Genomic DNA, 17,926 nt, shown 5'->3' with positions numbered 1-17,926 from the left:
ATTGCTGTCGCATGTAATTCGAATATTCGCTGCATTGAAGAAAAGAACTCATTTCGCTTAACAGAAATGACCCAGACGACGCTGCCAAAACCAATGTCGACGTCCGAAGCGATCGTAGCGAAAAATCAAATTTCATCAATCAACCTTCAAAAAATTCAGGCGCCGTGCCGATATAAATAAATCAGCAAATGAAAATCGAATAGACTATGGAGTGAAAATAAGTAAAACGGATGAGAACTTACAAAGAGCTAGATCCATGCGTCTTCCGATTTTTGAATCTCCAATACTATCTTCTGAGGTGTCCGAATCAAGAGGTAGTGACATGCTCCTTTCCCATCTGTGAGATTTAAAACTTTGCTCTCGAAAATGCTTTTTATTATTTTTACATATTAATATTTAGATTAGATGCTCAAGATCTTGATTTAACTAAAAACCATAATGCCACATACTTGCCAAAAAAGAAGAGTTAAATATTCTATACCTATAGACCGTACAGGTAACTCAGATAAACTTAGCAGTTTATCAGCATCTCCGTGTCTATCATTCTTACATACATAGAGGAGCATAAACCTGTCCCTTTTGAGGGGTTTTATTAGGCCTTATGATGTTTTAAGAGAGTCACTCTGCTGCTCATCCCTCAACCACTAAGTTCCCTTAGTCGCCTTTTATGGCAGCCACGGGAAAGAAAGGGGTGGCCCATTCTATGCCGGGACCACACAGCAATCAGGGTAATATAAAAAAAGAAAATTCTCACCGTGCAGAACCATTATCAGCTTTATCAATAGCAGAACTGGATCTGAAAGCGTCTGCCATATTGATGCCGCTGTCTATTGAGGGTCGCTTAACAAGATTGCTCTCTAAACTACCAGCACGACTTTTTTGTGACAAACTGCAAAATAGAGAAGCAATTTAAAAGAAAAATATTTCTAAATTTAAAACTTTTTGAAATGATTTTCATTCGAGATTTTGAAATTATTGATTAAAGAACCTAACGGAATGGTTAATTTTTTTAATATAACATTTTAGAAGCTACTTAATTTATACACGACAGATGGTGTTTATTTATCTAGATTAATGAAAAAAAAAATATTTGGAAGATATTGTAAAATCTATTAACTCATAGTACATTCTTCTTGGTGTTTCATTATTTCTTCTTAGTATCTAATCTTTATTAATATTATAAATGTGAAAGTGTTATTATTTACTTACTATTTATTTACTCATTATTGCACCAGAAACATAAAAATTTGCAGTAGCATTATTATTTCTTTGTTACTTCTTTTTCTGCTTTTACTCAACTAATTGTTATGAATTGTAATATACGCGTACTATAGGATTATGACATTATATGGGATTGAAAAACCATATATATTTTTTATTCTGGTCACTCCGTATACATTAACTTTTATTTGTCATCAACATCATCGTGATCGAAAATGCTATCAATAAATGCTAATAAAAGTCCTGTTTACCTGTGAGGTTTTAGGAACACTCCATCTTTCTGCGGCGGGTGTATCCGATCCAGTAACGCAGCAAGTCTCATGTGTCCAGATCTTCGTGCCACTGCGGCTGCTTGTCTTGCGCCAGCTTCACTGCGAGTGCCTGCACTCCATCGCGCCAGCACCACTGCTGTCTCTACATGACCAGCTGCGCTAGCTACCATCTTAAATGTAAAAACATTTTAATGATCAGTTGGTGCTTTCTGTTTCTTGATTTCTAATTACTTAATTATTACTATGTACATAAAAGTTTCTATAAATATTTGGATGATTTTTGCTATAACTACAGTAATAACTTATAAAAAAAGATCAACTTCATAATTTTAAAATTTATAACAACATCATATTGAGAACTTATTAATTATAGACATAAAACAGCTACATTTCTTGAGATGTTTATAAAGGACGGCTGTTTTCTGCATTACTCTATTGATCAGGTGGGCCGTATGCTTGTTTGCCACCTCAGTGGTATAAAAAAAATGATATAACAATATATTATTAATGTAATAAAATTATAAGTAAACGATGTCTGTATATAAAAAATATTTAATGTAAGGAATCTTAATAAAAGCTAAAACAAAAATTATTTGAACTTACCAGAGGCGTACAGTTGTCACTATCTCGTGCACCTAAATTCACTTCCTTCTCCAAGGCCAAATTACTATCATCCTGTCGCCATCTCAGAAGCACTGTCGTTAGCTTTGTATATCCTAATGCTGCAGCAAGATGCAGTATCGTGGAGCCATCTTCTCCCGAATCTGTTGTGAAACCTTCAGATTGGCCAACTGTCCTTGAACTTAAAGTTCGACAAAATGTAACTAGACGCTCTTCGAATTTTGGATTCGAGTAAATCTGGACGTCTTCGATCTGAAATAAGGAATGGTAAAAAATTATAATCTTAGTAATACTCATATGATGAAATTATAACCAAACGATATCTAAACGTAGGAGATATTTAAAATAAAATGATATTATTATGTGATAATTTTAATTATATTTTTTTAGTCTATCTGTCTGTATGTTTGTTCATTTGGCGTCACGTTGAAACTACTGCTTCAAATTGGATGCAGCTGTGTTTCTGAAGATCTAAATTAAAATTTGTATTTTTATAAATAGAAGTTTTCCTGCTTCTAAAATCCATGCATACGAAGTAGCAAGCAAAAACCTAGTAAATTATATAGATATACATACAAATCGAATTAGTAAACATTATTTAAATATTCTCACCGTAGCTTCACGATACATATACCCAAACATTTCGTATATACGCAGAAATCTTCAACTATTTCTTAAAAATAATGATCCCAATGATTTTAACACTAGATACAAATTTAAAGTAGCCATACGAAGTATCGAGAAATTATTAAGAAGTCTTTTATGGGAACAGTATTAAATATTATAAGATGATAGCGAAGGATATTTTGGATCTACCTTCTAATGACCATGTAATTTTCGATAGTGTACATTTAAATTAATACAAATAATAATAACAGAGAATAAGCATGTAGTAGATTCATACTAAAAAATAATTCAAAAGTATTTGTAAAGGAGTTTATTTGATAAAAGATTTATTCGAATTATTATAGAAATGTTAACTTCAAGATTTTAATTAGATTGTACTTCCTTTCCACAGTGACATTATTATAGTTAACAAAGTAACGGATGCTACTAACATTTATGAAAAATACGAAATATGCTATTTTTCTAGGTCCACCGGAGCTGCTTTTATCCTCACCTTTCTCAGTGCTACCCCGCCAGCGTAGCACTGTTAGCAGAAACGGGCTTACCACTCCATTATTATCCATATAAAAAATGGCACATGGTTAATAATATATCAAATATACATACCTGATTATTATCATCTGCTGGTTCAGTTTTGACTTGTAACCGTCCATTGAGCCGCTGAAATCGTTGCAGCAGTAGGAACCTTCTGAAATCCAGCGACGGTAATGGGGCAGAGGCCGGAGATGAAGGCACCGGGACTGGGCCTGCTTTATACTCAAATGCCACAGTATCTGATACTACACGACCTCCCCGAGCAACCTGAAGCGCTGCTAGACCGGCTTCGTGCGCTGAAAGTAATGTAAAAAAATTATGTCAAAATTTATGCTAATATTAATTTCAAAATATGTACCGAGAAAGACTTGAAAATGACGTTTACTTACACTTTTTTTATGCAACTTGTAATGACAAACAAGCTAATGGCAAACCTGATGGAAAGTGGTAACTGTTGCCTAAAGACATGACAGTACCATGGACATAACAGAATATACTGTTTCGCCCATGATATGGGTCGTTAACTTATTTTCTAATTAAGTTACATTAAGAAAGTGTAAATTTTAAACTAGAAAGTGGTATTATGATAAAAGTAAGTATTCAATTAGAACGAATACTACTGGGAATTTAGCAATAAGTTATTTTACATCCGAACATCCGAGAATAGTCCAGGGTCAAACTCAATTTGCAACTTTAGACCGCTTGTAAAGTTTACAAGTTTAATTACATTTAATGTACTTGTACTGTCCAAATTCAAATATATTGCATACATCAACCGCAAGTGACAGACGCATTGTATACTATTTTAATCTTAAGTATCTACCAACAACAGGGTCATAGTCTTATATCATCTAATGAATAGTAAACTATTGTACAAAATGAAGATTTGCAATACCAAATATATGCGATACTACTTATAGAAATCACACTATTGTTATTACCAACGCGTCGTCATAGGCAACGGTAACTCTATTTACCATTAGAGAGGCTGTATGCTTGTTTGCTACCAAAATAATATAAAAAATATCCCCTTGTACATTATTTAAATACAAAAAATGTTATCAAATGTATAAAATAATGATAGATTTACCTACCTGGACAATAGCATCGAAGTAGACCATTCTGCACCAACTTTGAAGGTACAGGAAAATTATCAAAGAGGACTGTATACTGATCAGAGGTCTCAGTCCAAGGTCCAGCGACTAAGACCTTTACACCGCCCTCAGGGTAAGCCCATTCTGGCGAATAATCCGTAATGCTGAGAGCACCCGCGCCACTACAGTCCATTTGCATTTTCTCTTCTGGTGGCGATTTTTCGCAGGATACCTGTAATACGTCACGTAGAAAAGGAACTAATTAATTTGTTATAATTCATACAGATGCTTCCAAATAATTTAGGTACTCATAATTTCAAAATTAAAAGTGAAGTTTTAATTCATTGATATTTAAATAATACTGTAAAAACTAATAATATACTTAATAAAAAAAATTTAATTCAAATAATTTGAAGCGCACGTAAAATAAAAAGTAAAAAATAGTAAAAAAAAATTTTGTTGATAGAAATTAATAAGTATTATTTGTTTTTCAGTGAACTCTAAAACATCTTTTTCAGGAGTTAAAGAACTCAATATAATGCAATGCACCTAATATTATATATGTTACATTTGTTTTTTTCTGAAACAAAGAACAATTTAAAGACATGTCTTCGGATGCATATTATTAACATTGTTAACTTACCATAGTGTGCGTCGAGATTGAACTTGGATCCAGCACTTCTAATTCAGGAAAATCTCCTAGCATATCAAAAGCGTCAAGATTTACAAACACATTATCGTCCACAACTTGTGTAGGTGATGCTACTGCTTCACAACTTTCTATAAAGTCCATTGTATCTATCCCCGATACCATTACGTTAGCCGTATCGGAAGACCTTACACCGCTTCTATCTAATTCACAACTAGGCATATTAGCTGATAAAGTCTTTTGTATATCTTCATGCGATAATTCCAAAGTTTCATCAAAGAACCCACTAGAACCTAAATTTCCATCCGTACCAAGTAATACTAATGTATCATCACAGTTTTCCGTCATAACTTTACTTTCTAATCGTTCAACTAAATCAGGATACCTAGACGGCGTAGCTGGCGCACTTGCAACCATTTGATTTCTACTCCTTGGCTCCATTTTAATTTTCCTATCAAAAGAATTAATTTCTACTTTTTCCTCTATTTGGCTTTCTACTTCGAACGTCGAGTCTGTATTGTGCAAACACGAAGACGGCTGACTGTCAGGTACCTCTCTTTTCAATACGAATGTAGGCTTGTATTGTTGTCGGTACCTATCCCGAGGCTCTTCGCAGACAAATGACGTCAGTGACAAAGGAGATATTAAGGACGAATGTTGCTGGGCGGTGTTACTCGTTCCATTTAAAATTAAAAGACCACCTCCACCTTGAATTTGTCCAAGGGAGACGAGCAATGGCGACGCTGGCTGGGCAGATGGTCTGTGATCTCTGGTGTACTGGCGCGGTGGTTGCGACATGGGCCGTGGTGACGGGCCCGTTGTTGAAGAAACGTGATGGTCTGAAGGTGGCGGCTTGGCTGCCTGTATACGTCGTAAAGGATGTGCGCAAGTTCTAGAATCCTGACAAGTGGAGTCAGGACAACCGCATTCCAATTGTCTCGCTAGGGCTGCAGCTCTTGCAGCTCGCTGTTTCTCCATCAACTGCCCGACGATTGCTTCCACTGTTTCCGCCGTCTGAAACATTTTGCCCTGATGTTTATTAATAGTAGAAATTATCACATTCTACAAAAGGATTTCTTAATATATAAATTATTCTTATACTGACCGATATTTCCAGCTCATTGTTGATATCGTGCTCATCTTCGCTGAAGACTGAAACATAATATAAATATTTATTAGTTTCAATATCGAATTTTGATACTTCTTTGATAAATTTAAATTAATAATTTAAATTAACTTTTAATCAAAAATATTAATATGGTATTTCATATTTAATATACATGACTAACAAAAACTAGCCTAGTAACAATTGTTATTTTTAAATTTATTTTATTAGCTGACATACTAAATTGATTCATAATAATATATAAATTTAGAACTGAAATTTGATCTCAACAAGACCATATTTAATTTCAGAAAACAATGAAAAAGAACAATCTGACTTTAAAACTTCCAAACTCCATCGATAAAAAAGCCACCAATAATGGAATTAATTAATGAAGCCCGAACAAATTTCCATTAAATAATAATCAGTATTTATAACACGGATAGATTAATGCGGCATAATGAAATTGAATTTTACTGTTGATTTCATAAATATTCAGCAGAATGGGCTTCGAGTTTCCGTATTGCCTTTTAATTTCCACTGTTAACATTTATGAAATTTGAAAACTGAGTAAACCTTTATTAGCGCTCCTGTTATCTGTCAGGGCCATTAAAATTTATGGAGACCGCTAGAGATCGGTAGAAAGATTGTTTCTTTTCGTCTTTTTAACGCAACGTTCTTGTTTTAAAATTAAAGATAATTGCGATAATTACTTATCATTGTTTCTTTCTTTTTATACAACTTAGAATGGCAAACAAGCTGACGGCCTACCTGATGGAAAGTGGTAACCGTCGCCTATAGACATGAGCAGTACCATGGACATAACAGAGTATACTGTTTCGACCATGATACCCCCCATGCGTTGCCGTTCCTGAGGACTTGGTTGTTATGCCTTTGTACCCAGTAAATTCACGTCATATCCCACTCTTCAAACCGAAACACTGCCATGCAAACACAACTGCTTCACGGTTGAAACACGAATGGGACAGAGGTACCCAAGCAATCGACTTTTGTACAAAGTCTCCCTCTGGTCATTGTTTATATATACCTAAAAATATTTTTTATACACTGACTAGCTTTTACCCGCGCCTTTGTCTGCTTGACTGGAATATGTTTACTGACTAGGATAAAAACTAGCCTATATCCTATGGAGTATAACTTTTTCATGCAGTTTTGCGTGATAAATAATTATGAATGTTTCCTTTATAACTTCTGTATTTAGATTGTATTATAATTTTTGCGCCTTTTTAATGTGTAAAAACACATTTTATTTATTAAATATTTATTTATTTATTTATTCATAGGAAACCAGGGCTACAGTAGAGCAAAAAGATACAGTTTAGGATCACAAAATAAGTCACTAATAGGTTTTCACAAGTAGCAGCAATATAGATACAAGGCGCTGTGTACACAAAGCAACAAAAATAGGAGTGAACAAAAAAAAATTAACAAACAAGAGTAATGAAAACAAAAAAAAAATGATGAATAAAATACAAAATAAAAATTATTATTGATTTAAGTATTTGATTAAAATATGGCCTTCTTGTCCATACAATAGCTATTCAAACTGACTATGAATAAACTAATGTAGAAATAACTAAATATAGATACGCCAAGGTACATTATGTTCGTAAGTATATAGAACACTGATAAAAAACCGAATCAGCTAATTTGACAATTAGCTGACAAAAAGTTGACCCGTTTTTGAGACTCGATGCTCTATCTATATAATCTAAAAGTTATTCTTATTAAGTTATCTATTGCTACCAACATTATAAATGTGCCTAAAAGTGGGTTTGTGTGTCCATCATCTTTATATTTTACTTACTCTTAACATTTGGTATAAATCATTATAACAAACCATTAACGTCCCACTGTTCCGGACAGGTCTGTCCCAACAAGAGAACCCTCCTGACTTCCCCTTAATATTACCCTCCTATTGTTTGATTATATATGGTTTAAGCGGTTGCCGTGACCGAAAACGGTCAGGATTCTTCATTTATAGTTTAATATTACTATTGAGTGGTCTCAAGTTAACTATTTTTATATTTAACTATTTTAACTATTTTTATATATTTTATATTTAACAAATACATGGGTGGCCGACTTGACTAGACTTAAGATTTATAATATTTGGTCGTGTGGTTTCAGCATAGAATAGGCCACCCCTTCCTTTCCCGTGGGTGTCATAAGAGGCGACTAAGGGAGAGCGAGGGATGGGCATTAGCGTCCCTCTTAAAACATCTCTAAAGCCTGACTGCGGTTGCCAATCCGCCTGCCAAGCATGGCAACAAGTGGCAAAACCCACGAGGGGGAAGCTTATGTCCAGAAGTGGACAGTTCAAGGCTAATGATGGATGATGACCCATTTGTCCCAAAGTTATTTCTCAATATTCTCTTACAGTCAGTGTTCAAAGAAATATAAATGAACTCACACATAGGTTTCAATTGGCTGACCAGCTCGTCTTTGGTCCATTCTTTCTTGTCAGCCCAGAGTGCGAGACTGGGTGCGACTGCAGCCAACTTGTTGTCGTCAGGATATGGCACGTTGAGGTAGTGGACTAACACGATGTCAGGGTTCTGAAATGTTTTTTAAAGAAATCTGCTTTTATTGTGTCCTTATTTTTAAAACTTACATTAATAATCTTTTATATATAAATGTATTATTTATTTCTTATTAGACCTACTGTTGAAATCATGTTTGTTTCTTTCTTTAAATGTTGTTTTAAGTTTAAATACATACATACATACATAAGAAATAAGTAAGTAAGATAAAATAAGTAGCTTTAAGTTTTTAATATTTTATGTATAACTAGCAATCAAGCAAAAATTTTATGTATAAATAGTACTAATTTTCGAAAATCAATACATATAATAAAAAAAGGTTTCAACCAATGCAACTGATCGGTTCTTTTATAGCATTTTATATGTGATTCTTTAGATTAATATAACTATTTTATTTATATACCGATTGAAATGAAACAAATACTAAATATTAAGTGGAGCAAACCGCAATGCAATAGTGAAAACGGCATTCAAATCGGTTAAGCCGTGTCTGAGATTAGCGTGCATAAACGTACAGACAAACAGACAAAATTCTAAAATTCATTGTTTTTGGTTCTATTGCATTCATAAAGCTTCCTATAATAGTTTTTCTTATATATCTTCCAAGTACAGACAGCGGCCAGTTACAATTTTATTATATACATATATTGAAGATGTGTGCATCGATGCATTAATGTTACGTTAATTTTTTTTTTATTTCGAAAATTTGATTGTAACAATTACTTTTCATTTCAAGAAGTCATTGTTAAAAAAATATTATACGTAAATGAAGCACAGACACTCGTAAAATACGTATTTAGTGACGTGTGAAAATTTAGTGTAAGGCCACTGTGTACAGTAGAAAAGTGGAATAACGAGCCAGACTAGAGCTCATAAAACAGAAAAAAAAAGAAACGACAGAGACAGAACAGCGAAGAAGGGCCTGCAACTATTTAAGTGGTAGTAGGGTTGACTGCTGCCGGCATTCTGTGATTTCATTTCCAAATATAAACATATATATATATATATATATATATATATATATATATTGTTGTTGCACTTTGAACAAAAGATACAGCGATTAATTTAACAAGTTTAACAAAGGTGAGCTCATCTTTAAAAGAGATCTCTTCCAAACAACCCAATGCAGTTAGAGAGAAAATAATTAGCGGATAGTCTAGTAAAGGAAAGGGTATAGTTAAAAAAGTAAATAGAATACAAATAAAATAAATATACACAAATTGTATATATATATACAAAAACATAATAAATAATAATATTTATATACACACATATAACACATACAATAATAATTGCACAGTATTATTATGTATTATCAGTTAAAAGGTCAGATTTCAATCTTTCTTATCCTAATAAAAAAAAATGAATTTTTAATATTTTTATGTAATAATATACTATTATATATGTAATTGTATTACTACTTGCATTAAAAAATCAAAACTTTGATCTAAAAAAAAAATAAAAAAGATCATCATCATCTTCCCACCCTTATCCCAATTATCATTTGGGGTCGGCGTAATATGATTTTATCCATATTACAAAAAGATTTGGCTTTTAGTTTTACGACCGGCCGCCTGCCTGACGTCAACCTCTCAATAAAACAGATCATGATATGGATTTTGGTAAACAATTATTACGAATGGTTTGTTTATTTGTATAATAAAAATTAAATTTTAAATGTAAGCATTAGTGGAGCATAAATAAGTTAGCTCACTATGTTTTTCCTGATTGATTATTAATAGAGTTACTAATAAGATCTCATTTGAAACATTGATACACAATTAAAAGTTTTACAATTAAGGAAATATTTTGGCATTAAAGTTTCGATTACAAGCAGAGTTAGGTACACTGTAGTTGAAAGTACTAAATATTATATACACAGTCCAAAAATTCAGTTTTAATGTTTCAAACGAAAATTAGCGATTGTATTACAAAATCAATTTACATGTAGTAAACAGCTACACTACATAATCGGATTGTTTCCATTCATTTTTTGTAACGTCATACACTTAAGGTAACTGTTGAACTATATATAGGTAATAAAAATTTTCGTGTGATGACCCTACAATAACAAACGGCCTCTAAATCGACTCGACGCAGTTAAACAACGTATAAAATAAGTAATACACAATATTTTAATTTTCAACGGGAGGAACGAATGTAAAACGGAGTGCACCGTAATAACTATCCATTTGTCTTCAAAATGGCGGCAATAAACATGGCGCCATTATTTATGTAATGGCCGCCGGCCAGGGTTGCCACTCGACATGTGTGCTTTATGGTAGTTATTGTGGTTTTTCATTAACTCCTTGTTAACATGTGAATACGTTGTGAATAGGCCGTAAAGGGTTGTTGTGTGTGTACAAACAATATTTAATGTTGACTCGTGTATCTTTTAGCCGATTTATATTTTTTACACCGTTTTCATGACAAAAATATACCGGATGTACTAAATTATGTTACATTGCTCTATTATGTAATTAACTAATGGTATAATTAGTGTTGCCAACTTTATCTAAGCTAACATAAAACAGCTGGTAGGTATTGATACAAAAGTTTTATACCAATATATAGATTAGACTTAGGGTTTTTTTTTGATAACTGGATAATAAATAGACAGAAGCAAGGACGCGATATGCTGAATTAATAAAAGGACTTTAACTCGTAGTTAATTGATTAGAATTATTTCATTTAATTCCGCTGCTCCTAAGTATTGCTATAGGAGGTTAGATGGGAAGGAAAAATATTTTTATATTAATCCTACTAATCTTTTCTATCTTCTAAATATATTTTCTATCTTATAAATCTTTTTACTCTCTGGGCGTCTTAACATCTTAACCAATTGTTATGAAATCTGACATACTTACTGGTAATATTTGGGATGAAGAATAACAATTAAAAAAATTACCTTGCAAATACAAAAAACTTTTTCAAATAGACTTGTCAAATAGACAAAGACAATGTTACAATCACGAGATATAAGAATCTTACTTTTTATTTTTTGAGATACTTTTTTATTTCGGTTTGTAGATGAAGTATCTGCTACTAAAAACTAATTTTGATAAAGCGGTTAGGTAGACTATCTTAATCTCTCAACACTCTCTGACACAATAACACTACAAGAGGATATAGATGCTGTATATGAGTGGGGCAAAAGCAATGACCTCTCGCTTAATATCTCTAAGTGCAAAACTATTACTTCTTCGCGAAAGAGTTTTCCGTTTGACACTGCCTATAAATTAGGTGATACCCCACTTGGAAGAACTAAATAAAATGCAGAATCTTGATGTTTTTGGACTTAAAATAGGACTGAACATGTTGTTTCTTATATCTTGACGACTTAGGATCTACCTTGTAATAACATTGTAACAAGGAAGTAACAGAGGGGGACTTTGTACAAAAGTCGATTGCTTGGATACTTCTGTCCCATTCGTGTTTCAACTGTGAAGCAGTTGTGTTTGCAGTAAAAATACTTGAATTGGGTATAGAAATAACAAGTCCTCAGGAATGGCAACATGTATCATAGGCGAAACAGTAAAATATTGTTTTATAGCACGTTACAATCATAATAAAGTTGTATAAAAAAAAAACTTCTATATAAGACTATATAATCAAAAAAGTGTAAGAACAAAATAAGATTCGATGCTTAAAAAATGTATTTCCCTGTATATGTATTTATATATTTATTTGAATATAATATTTCAGTATTTATTAATAACTTAAAATATACATTTATATATTCATTTATTTATCTTTGTTTTATTTAAAAACGAACAGTGTTTCGTGCCTCCGGTCAAACTGTTTATAATTACTCTTCTCCGTCCAAAGGTTGCCTGGTCGAAATCGCTCTTAGCGATAAGGCCGCCCATTGTTTTCTTAGTGTAATATTTTCTTGAAATTATTTGTATCTATAATAAGTTTATTATTATAATCTTATGGAAAAACAATAAAGAGTATCTATCTATCTATCTATTTTGATTATCTATCTATCCTATTTAAGAGCTGCGCTCTTGTCGGTGGATCTCTTTCCACTCACTACGATTTTCAGCGAGTCTCTTCACCTCTTGATACGACACGACACCAACTCCTTCCTTGATCTGCCTGATGTAACTATGCCTTGGTCTCCCTCTTCCCCTCCTTCCTTCTATTATAATGTTCACAAGTTCGTCGTGTCGTATCAATTTCGATAAACTGGTCAAAATATAAATAAGTATCTGTCAATGATTAACAACAACAGTATATTAGATTAAAGTGGAGTTATTTAAATTGAAATGCCCGAATCCGTAAAATAGGCAATAAAATTTACGTGGGCAATAAAAAAAAGGTTTAATTGGCAACCCTGACGTTTTATTGTCAAGTTCAGAATTTGTAAGTTGAAGTTTAGAAAAATACTTGAATTGTAAACAACACATATACTTAAAATATGGTTTTAAGCAGTCAATGTAATAAATTGCCCAAGTGAACACAAAATGTACGATATATCTCATTTATTTGTAAAAAACTACTAAAAAAAACGAATCTTTATCTCTAAATACGGAATGGTCGTTTAGTCCCGGCATAAAATAGGCCACCCCTTCCTTTCCCGTAAGTGTCGTAAGAGCCGACTAAGAGAGGGTGAGGGATGGGCAGCAGCGTCCCTCTTAAAACATCTCTAAAGCCTAACTGCGGTTGCCAATCCGCCTGCTAAGCGTGACAACTACTGGCAAAACTCCCTAAGGGGAGGCTTACGTTCAGCAGTGGACAGTTAAATACTGATATGATGATGATGATGAATTTGGAATGGAAAACCAACTAATGGCCTTCTTAATGTAAAGTAATAACCGTCCTCCATAGTCCTGACCTAAACAATATCTTGCCCAAATTTTACCGAACTTAGTGTTACTTTGCGGAAGTCCATACTACTGATTGTGGTATCAGCCGTTGACCCCCCTAGGGGGGAAAGGGATTGTAAGCAATTTGTTTTGTGTGTGGTAGTTTGACAGCCCCATTACTAGCAATATGCCCTAACAGGTCGATCTCCACGTAGTTTCCCCTGGAAACTATCGTGAACAATTCTCGTTCAATTCGTCACGATGGACTAACTGACCACTTCATCCTCATCTATCATTCTTCACTGGTGCCTCGCTGGTGTATACCGATAGCGCGGGTGGGGTTACTATTTCTTTATCACCCAAAAAAAAGGAAAATACCCTCCCCCATAAGGGAGGTATTACCAGTAGTCGCCACGCTTGGCAGGCGGGTTAGCAACCGCGGTTTTTTTTTAATGGCTGATAATGGTATGGTAACCCCATTTTGCGCTATCAGTATACACTGGCGGGGCACCAGTGAGAGATGACAGATGAGGATGAAAGCAGGTCAGTTAGCTCATCCTGACGACCCAACTAGAATTAAACACGATGGTTTCCAGGGAGAAACACGAGGAGGTCAACCTGATAGGGTATATTGCTAGAAATGGGGCTATTTGACCCTATTACTAATAATCCCTTTCCCCCGGTAACCGCAATTAGGCTTTGGTGATGTTTTAAGAGGGACGTTGCTGCCCATCCCATTCCATTAATGTTCAGCATTAAGTTATATAAATTACGTTTCGATTTCCTTTGGCACAAGCATCAATTATATAGAACGAGTTGCCAACAAAATCGATGTAGTACCAACAAACCGCTAATATCTATCAGAGTTCACACAAGCCAAGTCAGCTCATTGACACCTGTTACGTTGCAGTCGCTCCCAGTCTAAACCAAAAGAGCGTAACTCTCTTTTTCAACAATAAAAATACAAAACTTTTTCTCCGTAAAATTGTCTCACTGATCTTTATTTGTAAGACACTGTGGCTTGGTAATCCCTTATAGGCTCCCGCGATACAAATTCGCCTATTACGGGGTCCAATTTACTTTTTAGTTGAATAAATAAATAAATAATAATATATACCACAAAGGCTATGGATAATCATAGATTATATTTTTCATAGATTTCAAGATTTTGACTAAACTAAAATACGTCTAATTCTTTTGGAGCTGGTCGCGTGTGTAATTTTTTTATATCACAAAGGTGGCAAACAGACACAGCCCGTCTGATGGTAAACGATTACTGTAGTTAATAGAAGCAAATAAATAGAAATGGAATAAAAACAGTGAAACTAAGCGATACTTTTACTTAACAGATAAAATCACTATCACTACATAGTATAAAACAAAGTCGCTGTCGCTGTCTGTCCGTTCCAATGTATGCTTAAATCTTTAAAACTACGCAACCGATTTTGAAACGGTTTTTTTTTAGTAGATATGAGTAATCAAGAGGAAGGTTTATATGTATAATACATGCATAATATAGTAGAGAAACACTGATAAATTTAGAGATTTCTAATGTGATGTCGTAATGTAATGGAGGCCGGAGGTGTTATCTATGTAGTATCAGCACTGCACCCATGCGAAGCCGGGGCGGGTTGCTAGTAATATTATATAATAGATTATTCAAAGATTATAATTAATATTATTCAAAATACAAAGAGCAAACTAAAAAATAGGTCTTTTCTGTAGTTTAATTTCCAATGGCAAAAATAGAAGATTCTCTGCTGGATGGTACTCTTTTTCTGTTTATAAATCTGTTCGTACATAACTTCGTCAGCAGTAAACCAATTTGGATTTTTTTTTTCTTAGATTGCTTCCATTGTAATTTTATCAAAATTGACTCAGGAGTTCAATTTTTAGATCAAAATAACTGGACTTTTCAATTTAAAATAATTTATTGTGTCACGATTGAAATTGTTTTTTTTATATATATATATATATATATATATATATATATATATATATATATATATATATATATATATATATATATATATATATATATATATTTGACAGTTATGTTATATAAAACAATTATGTTATGACACATAATTTATTACTTTTTAAATTTTTATTTATTGCTATAGCAGTTTTTGGTGACTATAGTCACCAAAAAAACTTTTACAATATAGACAAATTTATTAAAAATCATTGCCACCAAAGTACAGTCAAAAAATATACTGTACAACTTTCTGCAGTAAAGAAAATAACTTTTTCAACCATCTTCAAAATGAGGGAGATTCTCAGTTCGGTTGTATTTTTTTTATATATATATTTTAATACGTCATAACATTTTAGATCTAAATAACTGGTTTTGTTTTTGTTTTTTTTTTGGGGTTTTTTTTGTGAATTACATCTTAAAAATAAAAATTCAACATATCTTTAAATATGTTGAAATTATTTCTAAGCAAAAAATTATACAAATTGAGATATGTCCTTTCGCTGTGACGGTATAGTATGTAGGTGCATTGGGCCATTACAAATTCAATTAGCTGACGGCATTTCCCGCTGCGGATTTGATGGCATTTCCCAAATGGCATTTTATAACGAACGCGTGGCGGTCATAATCGTTCCTATGAACAGTATTATTAGAGATCTGTACACATTTTTTTTTCTATTTTTTTTTATACAAATTAGAACAGCAAACATATTGTCAGCCAACCTTATGGAATAAGATATAGGCCGTTTACATACACGAATAACAAAATAGAGTTGGGCATCACAGTATAATATTCTATGTGTGATTACACAGACTAAAATACTGCGGTACCTACCTTGAGCGTTACTTTTCCTGAGAATTATTTTAATTTTTAATAAACTATCGTTGAAAAGTTTTTTTTTAAGACCAAAAACTTTTTGACTTCAGAAATAAAATACGAAGTATGTTAAAAAATTTTCAGTGTTATATTTATATGCAATCGTCATAGCAATGCGTTCATTATATCAACCGTAACTGTCCACTGCTGAACATAGGCCTTCCTCAATAAGGAGAAGCTTGCCAGTTGTTACCACGCTTGGCAGACGGGTTGGCAACCGCAGTTAAGACTTTGGTGATATGTCAAGAGGGATGCAGCTGCCTATCCCTCGACTATTTAGTTCCTTAGCCTCTTACGACACCTACAGTAAAGGAAGATGTGGCCCATTCTATTCCGGGACGACACGGCGATTATTTCATCTGTAGTGACATAGAAAATTACATTTAAAATTTTGTGAATCAACCAACTCGAACCAGTTCTGTGACCAATAAAAAGTTTTGCTTAACGTCCAACTTTTATGTGGTATAAATCGGAAAAGTCGAGGATATACCATTAATATTACAGCTATTCAATAAATATATCACAAATACTGAATTTGAACGTTCGAGTTTTATCAATTTCACGAGGTACGTATCAAAAGGGGCGTATTTCATTTGGGCGACGAGATGGCTCGTATCCGTTTAGAAGTTTTGCGGTTTTGAAAGGTGGATTTCTTTTGCGTCATGCCACGAATTTTCAATGCGAATTTGTTACATCTTACGCGGCTTCTGAAAGGGGATTCTCAATTTTTTTTTTCACTCGGTAAGGTTTCCTTCAATATTAATACCGTATTAATTTCGCAAACATTTTTCTTTACGAGACAAAATACGTGTACTATATTGCAAGACAACATATATATACTGATGAAAAAAATTAAGGGATCAAAAAGAAATCAAATATTTAGGTGATTTTCAATAGGCTGTAACTTGGAGAAAAATCATTGTACATTTTAAAAAAGGAAATTGTAGTTGTATTTTTTTTTTAACCCTATAATTTTTTCCATTAGTGTATATTAGTTACCTTATAACTTTGTTAGTTATGGACCAACTTAAAGAATTCTATTTCCTGTAAAATTTTTCCTGTAGTTGCCACGCTTAGCGGGCAACTTGGCAACCGCAATTAAGCTATAAATCGCAGGCTACAACGTACTAATAAATCTAGCATTGATTTCATACAATGGTACTGATTCTTTGGACCATTTCTCTGTCTCTTAATTTAATTTTTCAATTTTATAAGTACGCATAAATTACTATTTTACTTAATTTATTTTCATCATAATCTAAATTTATAATAATTCTGACCTAAACTTATCATAAATTTAGTTTATATTGGTCTTTAGAATAAACATTTCGCTACTATATCAAATTAAAAAAATAATTCTAAAATTAGTTTTAAGGAAACACTAGAATGAAAAATAAAATTACGTATACATATATTATGGGTGAACTTGACGTTGTTGATTGAAAAATATATTTATTATTATTACTACAGTACTTCTAATATTTAATTTAAATTAATTTTGATTTTGTTAAACCTACCAAAAGAAAATTAGAATGGCAAACAAGCTGACGGCCCACCTAATGGAAAGTGGTAACCG

General features: G+C 33.0%; 1 protein-coding gene across 3 annotated transcripts in view; it reads right to left on the bottom strand.

Moving 5' to 3' along the window:
• The window catches only part of LOC113514602 (calmodulin-binding transcription activator 2), a 67,349-nt gene that overhangs the window by 27,326 nt on the left and 22,097 nt on the right, over positions 1-17,926 (bottom strand). For 2 of the 3 annotated variants that reach the window (XM_052901780.1, XM_052901781.1), the window contains exons 3-11: positions 8,558-8,702; positions 6,124-6,170; positions 5,013-6,047; positions 4,370-4,601; positions 3,348-3,571; positions 2,097-2,366; positions 1,473-1,663; positions 755-889; positions 243-337 (exon numbers count right to left, since the gene is read on the bottom strand). In XM_052901780.1, the coding sequence (XP_052757740.1) occupies positions 243-337; positions 755-889; positions 1,473-1,663; positions 2,097-2,366; positions 3,348-3,571; positions 4,370-4,601; positions 5,013-6,047; positions 6,124-6,170; positions 8,558-8,702 (2,374 nt within the window). The remainder of the gene's footprint in view (positions 1-242; positions 338-754; positions 890-1,472; positions 1,664-2,096; positions 2,367-3,347; positions 3,572-4,369; positions 4,602-5,012; positions 6,048-6,123; positions 6,171-8,557; positions 8,703-17,926) is intronic. The other variant, XM_052901779.1, reaches the window with a different exon arrangement.

This window comes from Galleria mellonella, unplaced genomic scaffold (assembly GCF_026898425.1).
Source record: "Galleria mellonella isolate WM207_F2 unplaced genomic scaffold, CSIRO_AGI_GalMel_v1 utg80, whole genome shotgun sequence".
NCBI lineage: Eukaryota > Metazoa > Arthropoda > Insecta > Lepidoptera > Pyralidae > Galleria > Galleria mellonella.
Note: the sequence above shows the minus strand (reverse complement) of the source record. Positions and strands in the feature narration are given on the sequence as shown.